Source organism: Oryzias latipes, chromosome 18 (assembly GCF_002234675.1).
Source record: "Oryzias latipes chromosome 18, ASM223467v1".
In the NCBI taxonomy this organism is placed as follows: Eukaryota; Metazoa; Chordata; class Actinopteri; order Beloniformes; family Adrianichthyidae; genus Oryzias; species Oryzias latipes.
In genome coordinates, this window is record NC_019876.2 from 12,864,495 (window position 1) to 12,888,018 (window position 23,524).

The 23,524-nt window shown below is 41.4% G+C and overlaps 4 protein-coding genes across 7 annotated transcripts; 2 read left to right on the forward strand and 2 right to left on the reverse strand.

The window, feature by feature from the left end:
* The first annotated feature begins 3,378 nt into the window (after positions 1 to 3,378).
* On the forward strand, positions 3,379 to 8,080 carry bad (BCL2 associated agonist of cell death). The gene is made up of 4 exons (XM_011487402.3): positions 3,379 to 3,553; positions 3,882 to 4,037; positions 6,036 to 6,250; positions 6,330 to 8,080. The coding sequence occupies exons 2-4, from the start codon at positions 3,890 to 3,892 to the stop codon at positions 6,459 to 6,461; spliced, it is 495 nt and encodes a 164-aa protein (XP_011485704.1). The 5' UTR covers positions 3,379 to 3,553; positions 3,882 to 3,889; the 3' UTR covers positions 6,462 to 8,080.
* LOC101172196 (glyoxal reductase) lies at positions 7,495 to 10,767 on the reverse strand. 2 transcript variants are annotated; one of them, XM_004079690.4, is made up of 6 exons: positions 10,680 to 10,767; positions 10,068 to 10,364; positions 9,832 to 9,977; positions 9,617 to 9,756; positions 8,431 to 8,589; positions 7,495 to 8,359 (listed from the first exon to the last, which is right to left on the reverse strand). In XM_004079690.4, the coding sequence occupies exons 2-6, from the start codon at positions 10,310 to 10,312 to the stop codon at positions 8,180 to 8,182; spliced, it is 870 nt and encodes a 289-aa protein (XP_004079738.1). In that variant the 5' UTR covers positions 10,313 to 10,364; positions 10,680 to 10,767; the 3' UTR covers positions 7,495 to 8,179. The 2 variants fall into 2 exon arrangements, with proteins under 2 accessions (XP_004079738.1, XP_020567286.1); XM_020711627.2 differs by lacking the exon at positions 10,680 to 10,767 and adding an exon at positions 10,576 to 10,600.
* On the forward strand, positions 10,767 to 21,707 carry majin (membrane anchored junction protein). 3 transcript variants are annotated; one of them, XM_020711628.2, is made up of 11 exons: positions 10,775 to 10,839; positions 10,925 to 10,970; positions 11,119 to 11,226; positions 11,522 to 11,567; positions 11,647 to 11,722; positions 11,850 to 11,948; positions 12,140 to 12,156; positions 12,350 to 12,438; positions 19,266 to 19,326; positions 21,062 to 21,135; positions 21,460 to 21,707. In XM_020711628.2, the coding sequence occupies exons 1-11, from the start codon at positions 10,836 to 10,838 to the stop codon at positions 21,524 to 21,526; spliced, it is 687 nt and encodes a 228-aa protein (XP_020567287.1). In that variant the 5' UTR covers positions 10,775 to 10,835; the 3' UTR covers positions 21,527 to 21,707. The 3 variants fall into 3 exon arrangements, with proteins under 3 accessions (XP_020567288.1, XP_020567287.1, XP_011485706.2); XM_011487404.3 differs by having other exon boundaries at positions 10,780 to 10,839; positions 21,056 to 21,135; XM_020711629.2 differs by lacking the exon at positions 21,062 to 21,135 and having other exon boundaries at positions 10,767 to 10,839.
* On the reverse strand, positions 21,550 to 22,483 carry gpha2 (glycoprotein hormone alpha 2; the record flags this gene model as incomplete). The annotated part of the gene is made up of 2 exons (XM_023948935.1): positions 21,550 to 22,176; positions 22,256 to 22,483. Coding segments are annotated over 2 exons (333 nt in total), but the record flags the coding sequence as incomplete, so codon positions are not given.
* Between the last annotated feature and the right edge of the window lie 1,041 nt (positions 22,484 to 23,524).

Consider the following 23,524-nt stretch of genomic DNA (forward strand, 5'->3'; position numbering starts at 1 on the left):
AAGGTGGACAACAAGTTTTACTCCCCTTGTTCTGCATGGTCACATGGTCTCATTCAGGTGGTTGGTATCTTGGACTGCACAATACCAGTTTTCATCAAACAATCTTATCGCTGGGAGAAGAAACAGGTCTTACAGGTTTACAAACATCTCAAGAATTTGATAATGGAAAAAACTCTGGTTCATTTGTCTTCAGAGATCTTCTTAAGTTTGTGTGCCGCACAAGTCTTAGTACTAAGAACTTTGTTTGTTTATTGACCTCTAGTTTCAAATTGTTCTAACTTTTGTCCAACCCGTACAAGGGTAATATCCTCTGTAAGAGATTGTTTGTTTCATTGTGTTATAATGTCAATAGAAAAAAATATATTAAATTAAAAAAAACAGTTTACTTGTTTCTGCTAATGTGTCTAAACCAGGCATGTCCAAAGTCTGGCCCATAGGCCAAATGTGGCCTCTGTTAAAATTTCCGCCGCCCACAGGCTCTTGTCAATTATTTGCGTCTTGCAACACTTTCTAAAAACGGTGAGTACGATTTTCTAAATTTTATGGGCTAAATTATGTCAAAAGCAATTAAAAATCTGTGGGACCCTTTTGTGACACTTTCTAGCTCATTTCTAAAATGTCAACTGTAAATTAAATATGTATATTTAATATATATAAATATCCGTGTCTACCTTATATGCCCAGAACTGGTTGTTTTCAAGGAGTTCAATATCTAGATGCACTACAAGATTCATGAGTCATGCTAACTATGTCAAGCTAGCTGGTACAGAATGTTTCATAGTCTTTTAATATGAAATTCGCAGAAAGTTGGGTAAAAATGTATTTAGCTTATTTTCTGTTCTACATGAAGAAATGAAAAGTATGTCGTTGTAATTACGTTTTTATTACATACCGGTAGTTAATTTTAAGTTAATGGTTTTATGAGGGTTCAGTGCTAGCCAAAGTGACGTGAGTTTTAAAAAAAAAAAAAAATTATTAACAAATATTGCACATACAATATACCAAATACAAAACTCCACACTGTGTTCAAAAAACAATTTTCACGTTTGCCAGGAAAATGAACAAAAATTCAAAAAACCATAATAATAACAATGTGAAACAGGTTAAGTAAAAATAAAAAAAAATAATAAAGGCAAAGGAATCTGTTAAAGTTTCAAAGGCACTATGTTTCAACTGTTCTAACAGCTTTTTTGTTAGTGGAGGATTTGATTCTGTTTACATACAGTACCATTTCTTTCTGGAAAACATAAAATACTGGGTTTTGTTAGCATATTTACACATGTGTATAAAATATTTAGTATAAGTAAATTGACTACATATATTTTCTCTGCATTTAATCCCCCTTGTGTAAAATATCCAAAAATAATATGCTCATAGAATAATCTATAATCTTCACATAGATGAGTTCTTATAAAATGTATCAAATCTTTCCAAAATACTTGAGTGAAGGAGCAATACCAAAAAAGATGAGGCACAGTTTCTGGTGAGAAATGACAAAATGAACAGTTTATGTCCCGATCTTTTCTAAATTTAGTAAAGAAATGTTTCACTGGATAAAATTTATGAAGAATTTTAAAAGAAATTTCTTTAATTTCATTGGTGATAACATTTTGGGGCATGGAAAACTTTTCCCACTGCATTCTACAGCCAAACCTATTCCAGTATGAGATAACATGCGGTTTTGTCGCAATCTCATTTTAAAACAGAGAACGGATACTTTGATTATTCCTGCCAGCTGAAAAACACCACAATTCTGTTAATTTGGGAGGAGAAAATGGAGTATTTGAAGGAGAACTGCTACACAGAAGTCTAACACCCCCTGGAATGGCTCCAGTAACCAATGCAAACTCTGCAGGTGAAACATGCAGACTATTGGTGGACAGAAACTCAATGTATGACATCAGGTTACCTTGTGGATTAATCAGCTGTGTCACAAGAGAAATGTTCTTTTCAAACTAATTTTCAAGACAAATACTCTTGTTTTTGTATAGAATATCTGCATTGTTCCAAATATAGTAGCGCTGAGTAGAAAAATTATGTTTGTAGATCAAAGTCTATGCCAATAAAACCTGCTTATGAAAATTAGACAGTTTTAAAGGATTTTTTTCCATTATTAAATTACATAATAAAATAAATGGCAGACCTCCAAGCTTATCAAATATGTATTTTTATATGAAATTCTAAAATGAGGTTTCACTTTTTAAGAAGTTTTTTTAACCATTTCATTTTGATGACATTACTTAGAATGGAAAAGTTAAGAAAGTCAAGTCCTCCGTCTTTTGATGAATTAATTACTACTGATTATCGTACATAGTGGATTCTATTTCTCCAAAGGAAGTTAAAAAGTATCTGATCAATCCTTTTTGCATTTTTACCCTCTTCCCTTCTCTACTTCTGTACCTGTCCCAAGCCCGGTTGCTTTGAGAGGGTTGCGTCAGGAAGGGCATCCGGCGTAAAACATTGCCAAGACTACCATGCGAATCTTCCACTGTGAAGTGGCTGATTCGCTGTGGCGACCCCTGATGGGACAAGCCGAAAGTGAAACAACTGTCCAGAGATAGTGAGGAAACAATGTAGACTAGTCTGGAAATTCCTTCTGCTTTTGCTAAGAGGACGTGACCTTTTTGTAGCCAGCGATTAAACTTATTTTGTGCTTTTGCAATCATAGGATTATAGTTATTCAGTTCTCTTTGTTTTTGTTCTTTAGTTATCTGCAATCCCAAATATGTGACTTTTTCTTTGACTACTATACTATTTATGGATGTTAGAGCACATTGTTTAAGAGGAAATAACTCACATTTCTTTAGGTTTAGATAGGTCCTGATGCTTTTGAAAATGTTTCTATAACTTGAAGAAACCTGTGAGGAGTTTAAGAATAATGATTCATCTGCCAGTTGACTTACAAGAATGTTTTTACCAGCAATAGAAATCCCATCAATATTCTCAATTTTATTTATCTGCAGAAAACGTGTGCAACCAGAAGAAACAGGTATACAGAGACAGTACACCCCTGTTTTATTCCTCTCCGAAGACAGAATCTGCGACTCGAGTAGTGCCAGCACTCAACTTGTGACGTCGTGAGTTTTGGCAGAAAAAAAGGGGGAGGGGTGAAAATGAGGAGCTTTTTGGTTCTGCGCTTCTTCTCTGGTCATTACGGTAACCAGACCAGACAAACAAGTCCTAGCTCGCAACAGTGACGTCAGCGCGCTGCGAAAGTGCAGGGGCGCGCGGCGATTGGGCGAAAGCGGAGCAGGGGTGTAATGTGCCGCGGGCAGAGAACACCAAAACATTAACAACAAGCAGTTTCTGCCGCTCGAAGCTAACTTCGGAGACTCTTTCCCACCTCCGGAGCGGACGCCGCAGAGATTTCGGGTGAGAAAAACTACTTCCAGGAGGTTCTCTTTAGCTGCGCGGAAGGTGGAGGGGACCGCTTCCGCCCTGTATGAAGTTTCTTTTGTCCTCTTGCTCTTCGGTCAACAACAACACAAAACAAACGAGGCAGTGTGTCGACGAAGAGCACAGCTCGCGAGCGCGTTGAACTACGAAAAACAAAGTACGTTATAACATCTTAACGAAGCGCGTGCTGTCAAAGTTGTGTCCTTATCTCGTGGAGTTGTTATTTTTTTAATACCTTTGGACTCAACCACTGATAGGCAGCTGGGTGTGTTACAGGTAGACACATAATTCATTTAGCTAATAGACATTTTATGACTCTAGGAGTGGAAAGTTGGGCCTAGCTCAATTTCTATTTCATTTCGGCTTCAAATGTGAAAGAAAAATAGTATTTGATTTGTGATGGTCTTCGTTTAAAATGATCATCAAGCTTCTCTGGTAGTGAATTATTGGAACAACGTGTCCTCAAAACACCTTTTTTTCTGCAGATGTTACGATGGCAGCAAAGTTCACCATCTCAGACGATTCGGAGTCATCCGAGGAGGTAGAGGGAGGAAAACTTGACCTGGGAGCGGCAGCAGGAGGAGAAGGGGAGCACCTTCATGATCGACATTCCCTCACCCTGCCAGAGCTTCGACTCACAAGTAAGCAGACCAAAAGCATTATGGGAAATGAGAAGCACTTTTAAGAGTTGTTTGAGAAAATTCCAGTCTTAAGGCAGCAGGATTCGGATTTTTTGGGATCCTGAGGTGGAGCGGTTAGCTGTTTTATAGGGTCACTGTATGCAAGAACTGGACTGAGCGACCCCTCCCACCTCACGTTCCAAACAGGAAATCCCTGCTGGCTCCAAGAAGACAAAGTCTTATAGACTTCTATTGCGAAATAATCAACTATTGCTGACTCTATATGATCCTTTTTTTTAATAATTATATTTTTTTCTATAGTGCAAATTATTTCAGTTATAATCTGAGCCTTCAGATGCCTCAATAAAAGCATGTGGTTTCATGTCAAACATTTCACTGACTGATTCTCCCAAATGATAGGGCTGTAGACCTTTAACAAGCTCTCTCCTGATTGGTGAGTGGTTTCCATAGAAACTTTGACTCAGACCAATCAGAGTTTACTAACATTGTCCCACGCATTGCCAACATTTTGGCGACGACATTGACTTTGTTTCATTGGAGCTGGATGGACGGTATTTCCTCACTATACAGTGAATGGCTTGTACTTCAGTTTTTGTTAGGACCCCATATAGAAAAAGCTGTCATTGATAGGGGATGGATAATTTTCTCAAGGATAAACATTGTCTTTAATAAAGCGTTGTTGTTGTTTTTTTTATATTTATGAAATATAAATATGCAGTTTAAATTGTAGTGCCATTTAGATGACACAAAAAGAAATAGACGCTGAAGGAGAAACTAATACCTGCTGGAAGAACAAAAAGGGAACAAAACTTTTCCTAGTGGTAAGGTAATCACTGTCTCACCTAAATGTGAACACAATCAGAGATTGTGTGCAGTCAGTACAGTGTTTTCTTGTTTATCATGGAGTTACATTCTAAATATCGATAAAGTTTGATTCTTTTCATATCCAGACTTTTCTCTCTTTTTTTTAACTCTCAAATCTCAAGCCTTCGTAGAAAATAAGTCCAATATTATAGAATGAAAACAAAGATGTAACTGTGGCACAAATGAGATCCACAAGGTCTACAGCCAATCAGAACGCAGTGTGCTGTATAAAACAATACACATACTGAATTGCACTACAAAGATCCACGAAACAGTGAGACAGCGATAGATGAGCCGCGTAACAGAGTGGGATCACGACCCCAAAAACGTTAAATCTCAAGTTGAGTAGAAAGAGTTTGACTTGTTTTGTTTTGGAAGCTGCTGCTGCATGGAAACTGTCGACAGTGAGACTCTCTGGACTGTCCACACGATTCAGCTCAAACTGCGGATTCTGACGCAGAAAAAGGCAGCTTTGCACCGATCAGCAGCTCACTACTGTAAAGTTTCGCACGGCTGCTTTTCTATGCATCGGAAACAGCTGAAGTGACGTCAATTGTGCGACTGCTTAATGAATTACGGTCGTCGAAAGAGCTAAAGCAGCGGCGTTAAAGGGTTCAACGGCCTCTGGTTGGAGTCTTCTGAGGATGGAGCCGTCAGCATCTGCAGCTGTAGCCTACAATCAACAAAGTGACTAGTAACTGCAGAAAAAGTCACTATTTAACAGTTTTTGAAATGATTTAAAATGGAACAGAACCGGGTTGTCTGTGTTTGCGCACGAATCAGTGGAGCCTCACGGGACGTGGCAAACGTGGCATCAGATACTATTTGTCTGATTGTTATTTTCCTTATGTTTTTAGCTCGTACGTTTCATGGCGCAGCATCATTATATTTGACCAAAACTTTATTTTTTACATTTTTTATAAACTAACAGGCAACATAAAAAGGGGAAAATGAGGCCGAATTCCCTCACTGCTGCCTAACTCCCAATGCATTTTGGGATTGTAGATTCCCCTCATAAGTGGCAATTCAGACACAGCAGAACCCTTGAAGGGGTGTTTCCTCTGTCTTCAGGTCTCCCAGGTTACCCGTACTTTTTCAACGTTCGTTAACATTTTGTCCTTACCTGTCATAAAGGTAACGGGCGTACCAGGCTGAATTCAGAGTCCACCGCTTCCACGTACTCCAGAGATGAGGACCTCGCGCGGGAAGACGAGGCCGGAACCCCCACTGATGGGTTGGCCTTCAGGGGCAGATCCAAGTCGGCCCCTCCGGCTCTGTGGGCCGCCAAAAAGTACGGTCAGCAGCTCCGACGGATGAGCGACGAGTTTGACAGCCTGCTGGATAAAGGGGTAAGAGCGGGTGGCGAGGGGGCGGGGCGGCAGACGAGAGTCGCTTCCCGGATTTGAACGTGACATCTGCCTTGTGCAGGAGATGAGGAAGGTGAGGAGCACTGGGGCGGCCAAACAGATGCTCCACTCCACGAGCTGGTGGAACTACCTCTTCAGCCACCCGGAGGCGGAAGGAGAGTACAGCCACCACGAGAGCCACCGCACTGAGTAAGGATGGAGAGGAAGACTGTTGTGATGAAGGACTCGGAGGAGGACAGAAACCACGGGGGCATCTACACAAGAGGAGGGGTCGACCCACTCAAATACGAGAGGAATGGGAACACTAAGACCGGGCTGAACGGGTCTCCATCTTTGAACTCGCTCATTTCTTTTAAAACATTTTTGTCTTTCTTTGTATTTGACTGTGATGTTTTTTAAAAAAAAAAAAAGCCCACTTGACTGAGAATTTAGACATTTGACACATCAGCGTATACAATGAAATTATCATCAAATATAAGCAATCTACTGCAGGCGGAGAAAAAAAAGGCGCCGACATCCGGCCGTCAGAGGAGATAGAAGTGAAAACTCCTCCTCCTGCGGATGAACGGGGGCGTCTTTTATCTCCGTATGGCGAAGACGGAAAGGGTCAAAGTGCTCGATTTGGGCTCGTCCGAACAATCTCGCAGTGGGACAATCTTCAGCGATGCACAAGTGCTTTCTGGGTAAATCTTCAGGGTTACATCGACGCATCAAACCTGCGATCAAAGGCACAAATCCGAGAACATCGAGTGTAAATACTTTGTGAATATTTTTATGAAAGGACAGGAAGGGCCTGGAGGGGCTTTAAATAGATTATCAGAGGTTCGGTGGGCGTGGCTAACCCTGCAATAGGCTGTGTACAATCCACGGCTGTTGTGATGAGTGAGGAAGGACGACTATACTGCTGTTAACTCTCCGGTCCAGAGGAAGGGCTTATTTAAGAGGAGCAAACTACTTTTGGTCCATAAAGGACAGGGTTTCAATGCCCAGATCTCTGCTTTAGGATGTGAAGGTTATCTTTTAGTCCGTAAACAAACAAAAAGGCTAGTTTTTATCCAATCGCTGCAGCTGGATTTGACGTTTGTGTGTTTTTCTGAGGAAACCGAGATCTTTAAACCTTTTAAAAACGGTTTCTCGTTTATTCTGCTCGCCGTCTTCCTCAAAGTCGGGAAGGTCGCAGACATCTTTGCCAACGTTCCATCACTCGGGTTAGCTCTTTGTAGAGCTTTTTTCTTTTTTCCCCTAAATAAACTCCAGACAATCTAAAACGGTGCTGCATTTTTCTAAAAATGTTCCCAGCTGTTGTGATGTGTTCAATGCCACTACGTTTTTTCTACGTTTATTCTCTGTTTTACGAATATTTCCTAATCACCTCCTTAAAAGGAAAATATTTGTACACATGAGCTGGTAGAGATTATTCGTGGCTCTCGGGTGAAGCGTTTATTCTCGGGAGGTGAAATGTCGCGTCAGATGAAGCGCCTTTTTGAACTTCACAGCCTTAAATCTTTATAGGGACACTGAAGCGGGAAAGCACAAACTCTCAGAGGTGCGTTCACTGCCACAACGGCGAGGGAAACACTTTTGATCGGCTCTCTAGCGGGCGGCGAAGCCCGAACCTGCGCTGGCGGGCGCCTGGAGTTTCCGAAACCATCCTTAGTATTACTTGAATTTTTGAGTGTGTCTAAGAAGGGAAGAAATGCAATTTTAATACATTAAGTGGTTTGTTTTTTGGAATAATTTTTGTTTTTTTTTTATGTATTTTCTCTACAGCTGTCCAGCCTCTGCTGTCTTTAATAAATGATTTTAACAGTGGTTCTTATGAGTTTTTTTTTTTACATTTATTAAAAAATGTTGATGAAAAACAACTTTCCCTTTAAAAGTTTACGGTAACAAAGTCCACAAATAAACGTGTCAGGCCACTTCTGAGGGATCCCAGCAGTACTTGTGTCCACAGTCCAAAGACGACAGCCTCTCCATGTCCGCTTTACTCAACTCAAAGTCAAAAATCCTGCAATTCTCCTCGATTCGTTCAGGATTGGAGGATTTTGGGAGCACCGGGACTCCCTGCTGAACAGCCCAGCGTAGGAGAACCTGCAGGAGAGGCGTACAAACGTTACCGTGCCTGAATAAATGTGCGGTGAATGGGTAGAGACGGGCCATACCTGTGCAGGCGTACGCTTGCAGCTCTCCGCCACTTCGATGACCAGCGGGTCGGCCAGCAGCTCTCCTTTCCCCAGCGAGGAGTACGACTGGAAACACACTCGGGACTCCTCACACACACTCCTCAGCCCGGCCTGGCACAGCCGTGGATGAAACTCCACCTGGAAGGGACAAACAGACGCTTCTCACATCACATGGTCTCCTGTGACTACAGCACCGTTTAGAGTGACTGCAGCATTAGTTACAAACCATGAGAGAATTTTAAATCCATGTGCGTTTTTTTTTGCATCCCAGCTTCTTTATTTGTTCGCACTTTTTTTTTTTTGGGATGGTCAGCACAATGATGTCCTAAAGACTCACTCTGATCATCTTTTGATCTATTCTAAAAGCGTTCCCAGTGGTCTTTCAATTACGATGACAGTTTTTAGTCAAAAACCTGTCGTTTTCTGGGACCTAGTTTCTGCAAAGCAGCAGTCGTTTTTTCAGAAATTCACCTCCACGTTGTGGGCGGGACCGTTGGGGTGGAGCAACCCCACCCCCCATTCCCCTTACCCATCGCTCTGGCCCACTCATCGTATTTTCGATGTGACAAATAGGATCTTTTTCAAACTGGATTTTTTTTTTGAATAAATAAAATGCTCAAAAATGCTAATTTAATCGTAATTTTCTTTACACATATATGTCCTCCATCTTTGGGAAAGTGCCACAAGAAAATGTTAAAAACACTATTTTCATTGGAAGGTCTCTTAAATTGTATTGAGATTCTTCAAACATTGCAAGTTTGAAGAAAAGCTATGATTTTTTGGTTTTGATTGATTGACAAGGTTACTGGTTACTGTTGCTGGTTGAGCCTGAGATGCATCTTACTGTTTAAACTTACCAGGGAAAATTGGGGAACAAATCAAATTTGTTTTAAATCTAGAAAAAAGCTTTTTAGTCCTGTTTATAACCTCAATGGTTTACCAAAATAAGAGCAGCACATTTGACAAATTACTCTCACACTTCTAGTCAGCTTTGTTCAAACATCTATTGGATGTATCTGCTCTTACTTTTTCTTCCTTGTGAAACCGATCATGTGTTGTTGATCACCTGAGGTTTTTATCTCATCTTAAACACCCAAAAAGTTTGGTATGCTTTATGATTTGAACCCTAGTGAGCATCATTAGTGTTTTGTGGTCTGCTGCCCACCTGAAGAACTGCAGGTGGGATCCTGCAGCTGCTCATCAGTTCCCTCATGTGTGCTGGTGTGTAGTTGGACACCCCTATGGCCTTCAGCTTCCCTTGGCCATGCAGCTCCTCCAATGTGGCCCAACTCTGAGCTCGGTTGCCTACCATCAAACATTCATCTCAGTCTTCTTATCTTAAAAGATTGTGTTGATTCTTTAAGGGAGAAGAACTGAAACCTGGATTTCGCTGATCAGACACAGGCAGACCCTGAGTTCCAGGCCAGTGAATCAAGTACAAGTCAATATAATCTAAATCCAGCTGTGACAGACTGTGGAGGGCCCCCTCCATGGCTTTCCCGCCCTGATCCTTAGGGCCCAGCTTACTGTGATGGGATGCATGAAAAAAAAAAACTTAAATATAAGGCACAACAAAGGATCTTCATGACACTAAGTGATTCAAATAGAATACTAACCTGGTTATAAAAACATCCTTCCTGGTTAGACCATATTTGGGCAGCAGCTGCTTCAGAGCTCTGCCTAAATGTGCCTCATTCCGATAAACAGCTGCGCTGTCAAAAGCTCTGTATCCAGCAGCCAGAGCAGCATCCACGGCAGAGTGCACCTCTTCAGGACCACTGAGCTTGTAGGTCCCCAACCCGAGGAGGGGCATCTGAAGCCCGTTGTTCAGGGCAACAGATGGGGGGAGAGAGGCAGACATCTGATCCGAAACTGATGGGATTTTCTTCAATGGAAGTGTCCACTCTAGAGAACTGTCAAAAAAGAAAAAGTGATGTCATCAAATATGTTGTAATTCTAACAATGTTCATTCTATCTTTAAAAATTGTAATTTCTAAGCCAAATGAGGAAGAATAAATAACAGCGCAAAGATGAATAAAACCGTTACAGGTTTGCATAAATATAGTGTTAGCCTAAAACTTTTTTATTAATCTGTAAATAAACCATTGCATATATTCCCACAACCTTCTGCTAAAACTGTATAAAGAAGGACGACCTTCGTGAGTTACAAATGTACAAATATCAGGAGCGGCCAAGAGAAAACCATTTTTTTAAGAAAACCATGTTACCTTCACGTTTAGCCAAATGCTAGCTTGTTTGAACGTGTGTCAGCTGGTGGTCACGTGATACAATTCTTGGGCGTTTTTTCCCCCCGTCACCATAGGGATATCTGCTCCGACGCCGGTGATTGGAAGACGATTCAGCCAATAAAAATAACTTGATAGATGGGTAGGCGGGACTTTAGACACGTCCAATGAATCACAAGCATTGAGGAGTTTGATTGACAGCCGAAAAATTAACCGTTGTCTTGCAGGAACAGAGACCTTCTGGGGTGGTTGCGTTGTTCTTCGGACATTACGGTAAATACAAAACTAGGGAACATTTGTTTAAATGACAGTAAATGCTTAAGTTATAACAGCAATTTCAATGAATGCACATTTTGAGGCGTTTTTGGTCGACGTTTTTATGTCTAAATTAATTTAAGACGGAGCTTTTCGCCCCCTACAGGTCAGCCATGTCACTGCAGGCTTTCAGCTTCCCTTTACCAGAAACTCGTTATTTCAGGGCTGGTGGTTTGATCTACCAGTTCAAGATAAGAGGAGGCAGCAGCTTCAGGCAAGACAGAACTTTCTAGAACCTTCAATTAGAACTTGATCTACTCTATCTTCATGGAGTGGGTCAATTAATAACGAAAATCTCACTTATGGGAGGTTTTTATGGCCACAAAATATCTAATTTAAAATCTATCTATCTATCTATCTATCTATCTATCTATCTATCTATCTATCTATCTATCTATCTATCTATCTATCTATCTATCTATCTATCTATCTATCTATCTATCTATCTATCTATCTATCTATCTATCTATCTATCTATCTATCTATCTATCTATCTCTGCTTTCCTCAGAGATGAGAAATTTACAGGAGAATACTCCAAAAATCAGGAATTGGAGGTAATTTTCTATGTTTTTCCTGCATCTTTATTTAAGGTTAATGTACTTTAAAGCTGTGTTCATTTCTCTCTTCCTTAAGGAAATGATCAGGACCGTTCTTGGGAACCTGGAGCGTCTCCGGCCCTTTTCCTCTGCCCACTACACGGCTTTTCCTTGTATCCTCAAAATCCTCTCCAGTCAGCACATATATGTGCGTCGTTGCATGTTTATAGCGGGCTTCCCGTCACAGTGAGCATGTTGGAGTCATGTTAGGAAGGGCATTCTGTTAACTGTAACCTGCAGACAGGAAGCGGCGGGCGAGAAAGTGCAAACATGCAGGGAAAAGGTTGAGATTCTACCCTTTTACCCTCCTGCTGTACTTGGAGAAAAACCTGCACTGTGGTGAGGATAGACTCAACACCCACTCAAATAAGACCGGCAATAAGACGACTAAACGTCAAATGTTTTTAGTTGTAACTTTAAGTCAAATAAAAGGTTTTTCGCCCATGGTGACAAGTGTGTCAAATTAGGTAAAAGTCTTTTGAAGTTTTTTTGGATGTGATGAAATCTCCCATTTATTTATCTCGTTTCAGGAGAGCCCATAGAACAGGTAAAACAGAGACAATAAATGAATCTCATCTTTTTATTTCAGACTCTTTTAGTCTTTTATGTGATAGAGACAGAGCTAAAGCTGTAGATTTCTGTCCGCTCGTTTTCTCAGTTTGTGTGCAACACAGCACAACAATGAAATCAATGTTTCACGCATAAGCTTGGTAATTGCAGTTTCTTCCCCCTAATTTTAGGACAAAGCTGTGATCAGAGATCCATCAAAGCGCAGGTGGAGAAACTCACCACTAGAGGGCGCCACAGCAAAGGATTTCTTCAAAGACAGGTGAGTTTGGATCAAGGTGCCTCAACCTGAGGCTCTTGTGCCACGTGCGCTTCTCTCATCCCTTCATTCTGGCTCTTTTGCTTCCAACAATTCAACAAAATAATGTTTTTAGTAAATAAAGTATTGTCATTTATGTTTAGATTTTTTAATACATCAGATAACTGAGCAAAACAATGGTGAAAGATTTAATCTACAGTCAGAGGGGTTTATTATTAGAGCAATCTTAAAGCACATATAGATTTTTTCTACACCAATGTTTTCGTGTTTTTTATGTGATAGTAAAATGAGAAAAAGAATGAAGGTGCACCAAAGGCCAACATTCATAGAATTCTATAGTTTTAATTCAAGTAAATTTGCAACGGCAAGAACTTATTTGACACAGGGTGTGTTTTATTTTGAAAGGAACGTGGATGCACTGCTGTCAAAAGTTAAAAAAAGTTTTAAAAAATAGTATCAGTAATATAGTAATATAACACTTTTCAAATTGAAATGTTTGTAATTTCTTAAAGCTATATTTGGCCTTAAAACTTAAATATAATGTATTTTTTTAAGCAGTGGGACCATGTGCCCCCCCCCGGGTTTTTGTCGAATGGCTCTTATAGCATAAAAGTTTTAGAGGTGATCAATGTGTTTGTTTAAAACTTTCTCTAGAAATGAAGCATTTCCATTCGATCCTTTTTAACCCTTGTGCTATATCCTAGGCACTTTACCATTGGGAGTTGGGTCATCTAGACCAGTGTTTTTCAACCTTTTCTGAGCCACGGCACACTTTAACCTTAAAAAAATCCCGCGGCACACCAGCATCCAAAAATTTTAAAAAAAGGAGAAACTTGTAGTCTGTATTGATCTACAGCCCCTCCACAGTCTCACATGCATTTTTGAGATAATTGTTGCAGAAAAAGCTGGAAACTGCAGCTGTTTTTTTCTAAAAGATGCAATAAAAGTTAAGTTAGAAGATTTAAAAACAGTTTGAAGTGTGTTCGTTGGTTTCAAGACGTTTAACAACAGATCCCCTTGTGCGCTATCAATCTCACAACCCAATGCATCATGGGAGATGTAGTGCATAAAACGGCCGGCGGAGATCGCTTGTCGGTGCTTTATTGTTTTGTTCACTTGTTCCACGGTCTGGTACCGGACTCTGTGGAAAGCTACACCGCTAAAGACGAGCTTTAGCTGGTATTTCTGTTAGAACTGAGCGACTTTACGAGCTAAATCGGGACAAGGAAGTGAAGACTTTAACCACTTCTGATTGGTCAGACTGATGACATGTGATTAAGCTCCCCAAGAATGATTGGTGGAGACAGTTAAAGCGACGGGACTTTTCCAAAATACAGCCGGAGCTGCAGCTGAATCGTGGTAACGTCATTCTTATCAAAATGTCTTTAATAAAATAAAATAAATGCAAAGAAAAAGTAATTTACGATCTTTTATATTCCTAACTCCTCAGTGTTTTATCAGGGCCTGTTTGGATGAACAGAGAGCTGAAATCCTGGAGATGGGAAATGTTGTTAAATCAGTTAATGAGGGCAATTTCCCACGGCACACTTGGCCATCTCCCACGGCACACTAGTGTGCCGCGGCACACTGGTTGAAAAACACTGATCTAGACCCACTAGACAGTGCGCTGAACCTTTCTTCTTCAATGATTTGTGATCTTCACTGGTGTCCATGGATTACATGAAATCTTTCCACCTTTATCCACCTTTGTCATGGTAGGGAGAACACGTCAATGTAAGGATCGGGTCATCAGGACCCCATAGGATAGCACAAGGGTTAAATAAAGCAGATTGGAGGTCATCTGAACTTAGTTTAATAACGTTGAAGACGTTTCGTTCCTCTGAGAACACGACCATTTGAAGCAGTTGAAAATGAAGGTCCCTTCAAAGTAAAGCGACAAGATTTACCTATTAAAACAATTGACCTTTTGTTTTCTTCTGCTAAGTCATATTCTATGCATCCTCGTATCTGAGAGCTCAGTCGCTTAGACTTTCTCTGGGACAGTTTTTGTCTTTGTTTTCCTTCACCGAGGCCGATTCACACGCTCTGCTGGCGAGAGGCAAATGGGCGCCGCCTCAATCACCCTGACAGTCAGATCACTGGGGCGAAAATGATGATTTCAAACAGGCTCTCAGTCAGACACAAGTCTTGCACCGTGACTGTTTTTCTTTGAACATGGACAGGATTGTATCCTTTGTGTTTTTTTGTTGTTTTTTTTGATGAGATGCACAAACTGTGTCAACGTCCGAGAACCACAGTCATTGTTTCATCTCGACATGCGCCTTTTGAAGATGGTGCACATGGAAACGCAGTCGTGTAACCCTTGTGCTATCCTGGGCACTTTACCATTGGGAGTGGGGTCATCTAGACCCACTGGACAGTGCGCTGAACCTTTTGTCTTCAATGATTTGTGATCTTCACTGGTGTCCATGGATTACATGAAATCTTTCCACCTTTATCCACCTTTGTCATGGTGGGGAGAACATGTCAATGCAAGGGTGGGGTCATCTAAGATAGCACAAGGGTTACATGAACATTTTGGCTGAATAAGTCCTGACTACATAAACTGTGGGTCTGTGTTCTCTTCACAAAGGCTGCTTCATCCTCTGACATGACGCCCCGCAGCGACACGCCGTTTGTTTTTCTGTTAAACCTGCTGGAATAAATGCAAACTGAAAAGGAAGCTTCACCATTCTCCAAAAAATCTCCAAAAACAATAATAGATTTTTTATTCTGTCAGTCCTATTCCTCATTGAACTAAAGTCTGCTCTTATCTTCTTTATTACAGTGCAGTTTACTGCACTGAACCAGGGGCTTTCAGCTATTAAAGCTATTAAAAGCAATTAAAGATCTAAAAAAATGCCTTTTCTTGTTCTAAATTACTCAGTAATCCATACTTCTGGAATTATAAATACTTTTTTTTAGGATTTCAGGAGAAGTCAACTCTTACGTTTTTAGTTTTCATTTTAAGTCATTCATTCGTTTTTGATTCTGTTTATCCCTTTTGGGGTCACGGGGCTGCTGGAGCCTATCCCTGCCACTTGTGAGTGAAGGCAGGGGACGTCCTGGACAGGTAACCTGTCTGTCACAGGGCTGCAATCACACACCCATGTACACTCACATCCACACCTAGGGACAATTAAGAGAGACCAATTAACCTATGAAGCATGTTTTTGGATGGTGGGGGGAAGCCGGAGTCCCTGGAGAAAACCCACGGATGCACAGGGAGAAAATGCAAACTCCATACAGAAAGGTCCCTCCACTGATGTTCTGGTTCAGGTCCCCCAGCCGGGACTTGAACCAGTGGCCTTCTTGCTGTGACGCAAGAGCGCTAACCACTGTTCCACCGTGCAGCCCTCATTTCATTTTAAGTCAAGGTTCAAATCTTGGTTGACGACTAGAAGTTAAGTTCAAAGTCTTTGTTGACAATTCAATGGTGAGTCCAGTTATTTTTGACGACTAAAAGTCAAATCTTACATTTTTAGCAGTTATTTCAAGTCAAGTCCCAAGTCTTAGCTGACGACTAGAAGTTAAGTCCCAAGTCTTTGTTGACAAATTCAAGTCAAGCCCCAATTCTTTGTTGACGACTAGAAGTTAAGTCTCGAGTCTTTGTTGACGACTAGGAGTTAAGTCCCAAGTCTTTGTTGACAAATCCAAGTCAAGCCCCAAGTGTTTGTTGACGACTAGGAGTTAAGTCCCAAGTCTTTGTTGACAATTCAAAGGTGAGTCCAAAGTTATTTTTGACGACTAAAAGTCAAATCTTACATTTTTAGCAGTTATTTTAAGTCAAGTCCCAAGTCTTAGCTGACGACTAGAAGTTAAGTCCCATGTCTTTGTTGACAAATCCAAGTCAAGCCCCAAGTGTTTGTTGACGACTAGAAGTTAAGTCCCAAGTTTTTTTTGACAAATCCAAGTCAAGCCCCAAGTCTTTGTTGACGAGTAGAAGTTAAGTCCCAAGTCTTTGCTGACAAATCCAAGTCAAGCCCCAAGTCTTTGTTGTCGACTAGAAGTTAAGTCTCAAGTCTTTGTTGACAAATCCAAGTCAAGCCCCAAGTGTTTGTTGACGACTAGAAGTTAAGTTCAAAGTCTTTGTTGACAAATCCAAGTCAAGCCCCAAGTCTTTGTTGTCGACTAGAAGTTAAGTCTCAAGTCTTTGTTGACAAATCCAAGTCAAGCCCCAAGTGTTTGTTGACGACTAGAAGTTAAGTTCAAAGTCTTTCTTGACAATTCAAAGGTGAGTCCAAAGTTATTTTTGACGACTAAAAGTCAAATCTTACATTTTTAGCAGTTATTTCAAGTCAAGTCCCAAGTCTTAGCTGACGACTAGAAGTTAAGTCCCAAGTCTTTGTTGACAAATCCAAGTCAAGCCCCAAGTGTTTGTTGACGACTAGAAGTTAAGTCCCAAGTTTTTGTTGACAAATCCAAGTCAAGCCCCAATTCTTTGTTGACGACTAGAAGTTAAGTCTCAAGTCTTTGTTGACGACTAGGAGTTAAGTCCCAAGTCTTTGTTGACAAATCCAAGTCAAGCCCCAAGTGTTTGTTGACGACTAGGAGTTAAGTCCCAAGTCTTTGTTGACAATTCAAAGGTGAGTCCAAAGTTATTTTTGACGACTAAAAGTCAAATCTTACATTTTTAGCAGTTATTTTAAGTCAAGTCCCAAGTCTTAGCTGACGACTAGAAGTTAAGTCCCATGTCTTTGTTGACAAATCCAAGTCAAGCCCCAAGTGTTTGTTGACGACTAGAAGTTAAGTCCCAAGTCTTTGTTGACAAATCCAAGTCAAGCCCCAAGTCTTTGTTGACGAGTAGAAGTTAAGTCCCAAGTCTTTGCTGACAAATCCAAGTCAAGCCCCAAGTCTTTGTTGTCGACTAGAAGTTAAGTCTCAAGTCTTTGTTGACAAATCCAAGTCAAGCCCCAAGTCTTTGTTGACGAGTAGAAGTTAAGTCCCAAGTTTTTGCTGACAAATCCAAGTCAAGCCCCAAGTCTTTGTTGTCGACTAGAAGTTAAGTCTCAAGTCTTTGTTGACAAATCCAAGTCAAGCCCCAAGTGTTTGTTGACGACTAGAAGTTAAGTTCAAAGTCTTTGTTGACAATTCAAAGGTGAGTCCAAAGTTATTTTTGACGACTAAAAGTGAAATCTTACATTTTTAGCAGTTATTTCAAGTCAAGTCCCAAGTCTTAGCTGACGACTAGAAGTTAAGTCCCAAGTCTTTGTTGACAAATCCAAGTCAAGCCCCAAGTGTTTGTTGACGACTAGAAGTTAAGTCCCAAGTTTTTGTTGACAAATCCAAGTCAAGCCCCAATTCTTTGTTGACGACTAGAAGTTAAGTCTCAAGTCTTTGTTGACGACTAGAAGTTAAGTCCCAAGTCTTTGTTGACAAATCCAAGTCAAGCCCCAAGTGTTTGTTGATGACTAGGAGTTAAGTCCCAAGTCTTTGTTGACAATTCAAAGGTGAGTCCAAAGTTATTTTTGACGACTAAAAGTCAAATCTTACATTTTTAGCAGTTATTTTAAGTCAAGTCCCAAGTCTTAGCTGACGACTAGAAGTTAAGTCCCATGTTTTTGTTGACAAATCCAAGTCAAGCCCCAAGTGTTTGTTGACGACTAGAAGTTAAGTCCCAAGTCTTTGTTGACAAATCCAAGTCAAGCCCCAAGTCTTTGTTGACGAGTAGAAGTTAAGTCCCAAGTCTTTGCTGACAAATCCAAGTCAAGCCCCAAGTCTTTGTTGTCGACTAGAAGTTAAGTCTCAAGTCTTTGTTGACAAATCCAAGTCAAGCCCCAAGTCTTTGTTGACGAGTAGAAGTTAAGTCCCAAGTTTTTGCTGACAAATCCAAGTCAAGCCCCAAGTCTTTGTTGTCGACTAGAAGTTAAGTCTCAAGTCTTTGTTGACAAATCCAAGTCAAGCCCCAAGTCTTTGTTGACAAATCCAAGTCAAGCCCCAAGTCTTTGTTGACGACTAGAAGTTAAGTCCCAAGTCTTTGCTGACAAATCCAAGTCAAGCCCCAAGTCTTTGTTGACGACTAGAAGTTAAGTCCCAAGTCTTTGCTGACAAATCCAAGTCAAGCCCCAAGTGTTTGTTGACGACTAGAAGTTAAGTCCCAAGTCTTAAGTTATTTTTGACGTCTAGAAGTCATATTTACGTTTTTGGCTGTTATTTTAAGTCAAGTCCCAAGTCTTAACTGACGACTTAAAGTCAAGTCTCACGTTTTTAGTTGTCATAAGTCAAGATTCAATTTTTTGCTGACAAATAGAAGTCAAGTCTCAAGTCTTTGTTGACGACTGGAAGTCAAGTTTAGTCTACAAGTCTGTATTTTGGAGTCAAGTCTCCAGTTTTTAGATGTAATATTTAGTCGAGTCTCATGTCTTTGTTGATGTTTCTACATTTCCGATCCCAAAAGATTGTAAAGAGAGCTTTTATTTTTAGACCTGACAGTGATTACCTGGAGCTAAAACTACAAAGAATGAACAAATGAAACATTTTCCCAATTCCCAAACCTCAAGTCCTTGAGTTAAGGTCAGAAGTTTCAAGTCTCAAGTCCAAGTTAATGTTTTGTGTTTTGGGGAAACAGCCCCAAAGGAGCCACAGTTGTAATAATGGGACTTCCAGAGGGTTTGATCTGAAATCTGTGTGACTGCTGGACTACCCTAGTCTGCAAGTCCCTTATGTCTCACCTTTGGACTTCTGTCTAACTTGCTTTTTCCTTTACAGAAGTTGGGAATCAACCCGTCGGGCTTGAATGTACAGTTTTCCAGCTTAAACTGGAGTTTCGCATAAACTGTGTTTCAACTGTTTGATTTGTTTCCAAGGTAAATATTGTTTCTGCGTTTTAGCGAGCTGGACTCCACCAATCAGCACGCAGAGCCAGAGGAAGCACCGCCAGCCTTTGATGAGGTGATGCTTTTAACCTTTTGTCACGTCGCTCAGTCAAAAGTTATTTAAAGTTAACCGATTCCAACAACTCATTTCCCCAATTTCCATCTCAGAGCGGCCTTTTATTTCCTGTGAACGCCGCACAAACAGACTCACTCGCAGCATCGCCGCCATTACTGCAGCCTCAGGCTAACATTAGCGCAGACAGCTAGGATAACAAGGGAGATTACGGTTAATAATAGCATCACGTTAGACATTCTCCAGGAGTTAAGGTGGGATTTTTGTGAGAAAGTGCGTGCCTTCTTTGGGATGCTCTTCACTTTGATTAGCAGCAAAGTCCTAAAATGATCCAGCCTTTCATCTCCTTCTATCCCATGTTCTCTCATTTGTCCACTTTGGCTTTTTTCCACTTGGTTCTGTTCTATTTTTACTCTGCATTTGTTTCAAGTGGAAAAAATGATCTAAACTTGTTATGCTTTCCTGTTTTTACCCAGAAAAAAAAGTTCCAGGGCTTCTTGCTGAAAATACTTACATATAATAATGTGATTTTTTTTTACCATTGATCAACAAAACCCGGGGGGAAAAACTAAACGTACCCAGGATTTTCTCTGAGAGTGGTCTGTTTCAATAACATGTTTGTGTTATTATTTGTGTTATGTCTGTCTCTACTCGCGTGGCAAACCTTTGGTTTCCTGCTCCTCATGAGCGACCTGCTCTAGTTGTCTGAGGTTTGTCTGATTTGCTGGTAAAAAAATCATCAAAATCCTAATTCAGACAGACGTGAACACACAATGTCACTTAACGGACGAGCAGCGTCTCCTGACCACGGCGCCTTCCGGTTGGTCAAAGGCGGTCAGATGTTTCATCAGCAGACTTCCACCTGGACAGAACTACTGGTAGAGTTTGGGACAGACCCAGGAGTGAAGCCCCACCAGTGACCAGAACCTAAGGACCTGATGGTTCTGACAGCTGCAGGCCCGTTGATCAGATGTGAGGGGTTCTAGGGTTTCCAGACAAACTGTTCACCACCGACTCCACTGCTGTGATTTGAATGTCAGACGACTGCAGCAGGTGACTCCACTGAACGTTAGGGGAGGGAACAAGACCATGTGACCATGAGGGCTACCATCGGATCACTGTGTACAGAAACGATGGTCGTCGGCGTTGCTGAGGAAGACGAGCTGAGTGACAGGCAGAGGTCAAGGTCATCCCAAGGTTCACTTTATGGAGGAGGAGCAACAGTCTGGACAGGCATCACCAGTCAACGCCAAACTCATTTGGTTATTGGAGATGAGCCAATCACTGCTGGTTCTGACCTCAGTCATAGAACCCATCGTCACCCCCCAACTCAACCAGAACCCCCCCCCACAGCTTTCTGTTCATGGATGAAAATGCTCCACCACATCAGGCCAGAACTGTTACAGCTCAGATGGTACGGGCAGCCATGACCTCTGACCTGAACCCCATAGAGCACGTCTGGGACCAGCTGAAGCAAAGACTGGATGGTTGTACCCCCACCCCCAAGTGACCTACGTGGCAGCAGTGCCCCAAACATCATTAGTAATGAGGAGCAGGAGACGCCGCCGTCACAGCAGTAAATGGTGGAAATTGACTATTGATATGGTCAATTCTTCATTAGACAAAATATGACTTTAGTTCTAACCTTGTTTTAAAGTCCCTCATCATACTGTGCATGAAACCTGTCGGCTGCAAAAGCTGCACGACTTTCATGCTGGTTTCTTCTGGTTAGTTTCAGCCTGAGAGGACCGAGGACACAGGGGGGGACAGGGAGCCGCCTGGCAGCCCAGGACTCCTCCGAAAACTGCTGAGGTCAGTCGTCGTTTTACCCACCGACCAATTCTAAAACGCAGCTTTAGAAAGGATGAAGCCACTCTCACTCGTAAAAATGATTGACTTCAAGCCCAGAGGAAAAGGCAAATGCTGATGTGTGAGAGAGACAGATTACAGAGTGTCGGGGAAGTCCAGCTTTCATAATCACACACGTTATGACATCCTCAACGAGACATACGCCAGATTTCCTGAAGCATGAATGACGAGAGCGGCGTGAAGCTGCTGTTGGCTCATATAACGACTTCCAGTGAGAGACACTTCTGCAGCAAAGTAACAGCTTTTCTTCTTTTTCTGGCTCTGCAGACGCATTTGTGGGTTCTTCTTCAGAACCGACGGAGGTCAAACGTGCAGCGGAAACCCCTCAATGTAATCTGGGAAAAGAATCCACAAGTGAACGGAGCAAAAACAACCTTTTATTGAAACACAAAAGACACTGTTCTTGTTTGTTTGTTTATTTAAATGGTGTCTCCAACAATCTTTCTGTTTCTTTTATTAACATATTTACATGTGAATTGAAGTTCAAATTCCTAAATATAAATACATCTAGTACATTCTTGGGTCTCCTGCGTGATGATTAATTCGGAAACATTTTGAGTTCTTAAAGTACTTCTACTGAAGTTCTATCTTCTTATCAGAATATAAAAAAAAATTCAAATTAGTGGTTAAAGGAACACCAGTGCTTGAAAAGTAAAAAAAATATGAAAGCTGCGAGCTGCGTCGTTGTTTGAGACCAGTGAGAGTTCAGGACACGACGAAAACAGTCCTGGACTGCTGTGAGCCGTTATAACCCAATCCAGACAAACTAAAGCCTTCCAGCCAGACATGTAAACAACTCATTTTGGGGTTTTCTTGTGTCTTCTTGCGTCTGAGTTTTTGGTTTGTTTCATCGAGTTCAAACCTCCTGAGAAAACGCTGTCAGTAACGGGATTTGCGGCACATGTCGCAGCGGCACGCCTTGGCTGTCAGGATCTCTATCTCATCATGGTGACGGCCTCGGGGACAGTCCAGCCGAACTTTGACCTGAGGAGGTGGAGACGAGCTGTAGAACACGATGTATAGGATTGTCCCCCTTCCCCTCCTGCCCCGTCCCATTCCTCACCTTGGCGTCTTTGCTGATGGTGCAGCATCGGGAAGCTGAGGTGATGTTGTGGGTGAAGTTGGAGGCCACCAGCACGGAGTACCTGGAAGGGAAGGCACTGGACTCGCAGTAACCCACGCAGGCGTGCAGCACATGGGAGCCCTTGCAGGTGCTGCGGCGGTCGCTGCGGATGGTCACGTTGAAGGCTAGAGGCCAGGAGACGTGCTTGTTTTGAATTTTGTGATTTTTTTTTCACGAAAGCTTTCATACGACATCCATAAAAGTATGAAGAACTGCGACTTCATTTGTTTGAAGCTAAAAAACAGATCAAAACATTTAACAAAACTGTTAGAAAGAAAATTTTGTTTTGGAAGCAAGCTTGACTGTAAATGAGAACTGGACTGAGCGAGTGTCACATCATTATCAGAAAATAACTTACTTCTGGGTCCAACCAAATAAGGTCAGGTTAGTCGGACCCCGCTATGTTGGAACCAGAAATCGTCAGTGAACAGTGATTGGTCCGAGTCGCTCTCATTCATCGTTTCTATGGCAACCAGACTCCTTGGAACTCCACACCCCTACCACTTTAGAGTGGGCAACACGAAATCTGTCAATCAATTTCATACGTGAGACCACATGCTTTTATCAAGGCATCTGATTGGTCAGTTTTTAATTTGAATAACTTGAACTACAGAAAACAAAATCTTGAAAAAAATTAGGATTAGCAAGAACTTGTTAAAAAAAAGGAAGCAGAGCAAAAACGGTTATTCTGACAAAAAGAATAACTATGAGTAACAGCTGTTTATTTCTCTATAGACATCTATGGGATTTGGGCTCCTCGGAAGTATTTCCTTTTTGGAACAAGGGGGGAGGGGTCACTCAGTCCAGTTTCCATATATAGTCAGGAGGTGGAGCTGCACATGGACTGTCACAGATTTAAGTCTCACTTCTAAACCCTAACATACACTAGAAAGGAATTACAGATCAGAAACTTCTTACAAACCTTTTATTTTGAAAAATTACATCACACAGAATTCAGTTAAAATAAAGGAGAAGCAGGTTTTTGGATCCCAAACTTTATTTTATATTTTTTTTAAATCTTTGACTAATCAGAAGAATTGTCATTAAATAATCCTAAAAGATTGGAGCGGTCACTTTGATTGGCAGGAAGAAGCACACCCCCGGTGGATGTTTTCATTTTGGACGGGTTTCTTCTGTCAGAGCAGAACGTCTGACAGAGAAGTAATCAAACTCACGGAACAGATGACATCCCGGGGCGAGGCCGTCGTA

Excerpts from the sequence above, each read along its gene's own strand:
- bad (XM_011487402.3), top strand. The coding sequence starts at position 3,890 with ATGGCAGCAAAGTTCACCATCTCAGACGATTCGGAGTCATCCGAGGAG. Across the intron at positions 4,038-6,035 it reads GCCAGAGCTTCGACTCACAA|GTAACGGGCGTACCAGGCTG; the intron begins GTAAGCAGACCA and ends CCTGTCATAAAG. Across the intron at positions 6,251-6,329 it reads ACAGCCTGCTGGATAAAGGG|GAGATGAGGAAGGTGAGGAG; the intron begins GTAAGAGCGGGT and ends TGCCTTGTGCAG.
- LOC101172196 (XM_004079690.4), bottom strand. The coding sequence starts at position 10,312 with ATGTCTGCCTCTCTCCCCCCATCTGTTGCCCTGAACAACGGGCTTCAG. Across the intron at positions 9,978-10,067 it reads AAGGATGTTTTTATAACCAG|TAAGCTGGGCCCTAAGGATC; the intron begins GTTAGTATTCTA and ends ATCCCATCACAG. Across the intron at positions 9,757-9,831 it reads GTCTGATCAGCGAAATCCAG|GCAACCGAGCTCAGAGTTGG; the intron begins GTTTCAGTTCTT and ends GTTTGATGGTAG.
- majin (XM_011487404.3), top strand. Across the intron at positions 12,439-19,265 it reads AAGGATTTCTTCAAAGACAG|CGAGCTGGACTCCACCAATC; the intron begins GTGAGTTTGGAT and ends TCTGCGTTTTAG. Across the intron at positions 19,327-21,055 it reads CACCGCCAGCCTTTGATGAG|TTTCAGCCTGAGAGGACCGA; the intron begins GTGATGCTTTTA and ends TCTTCTGGTTAG.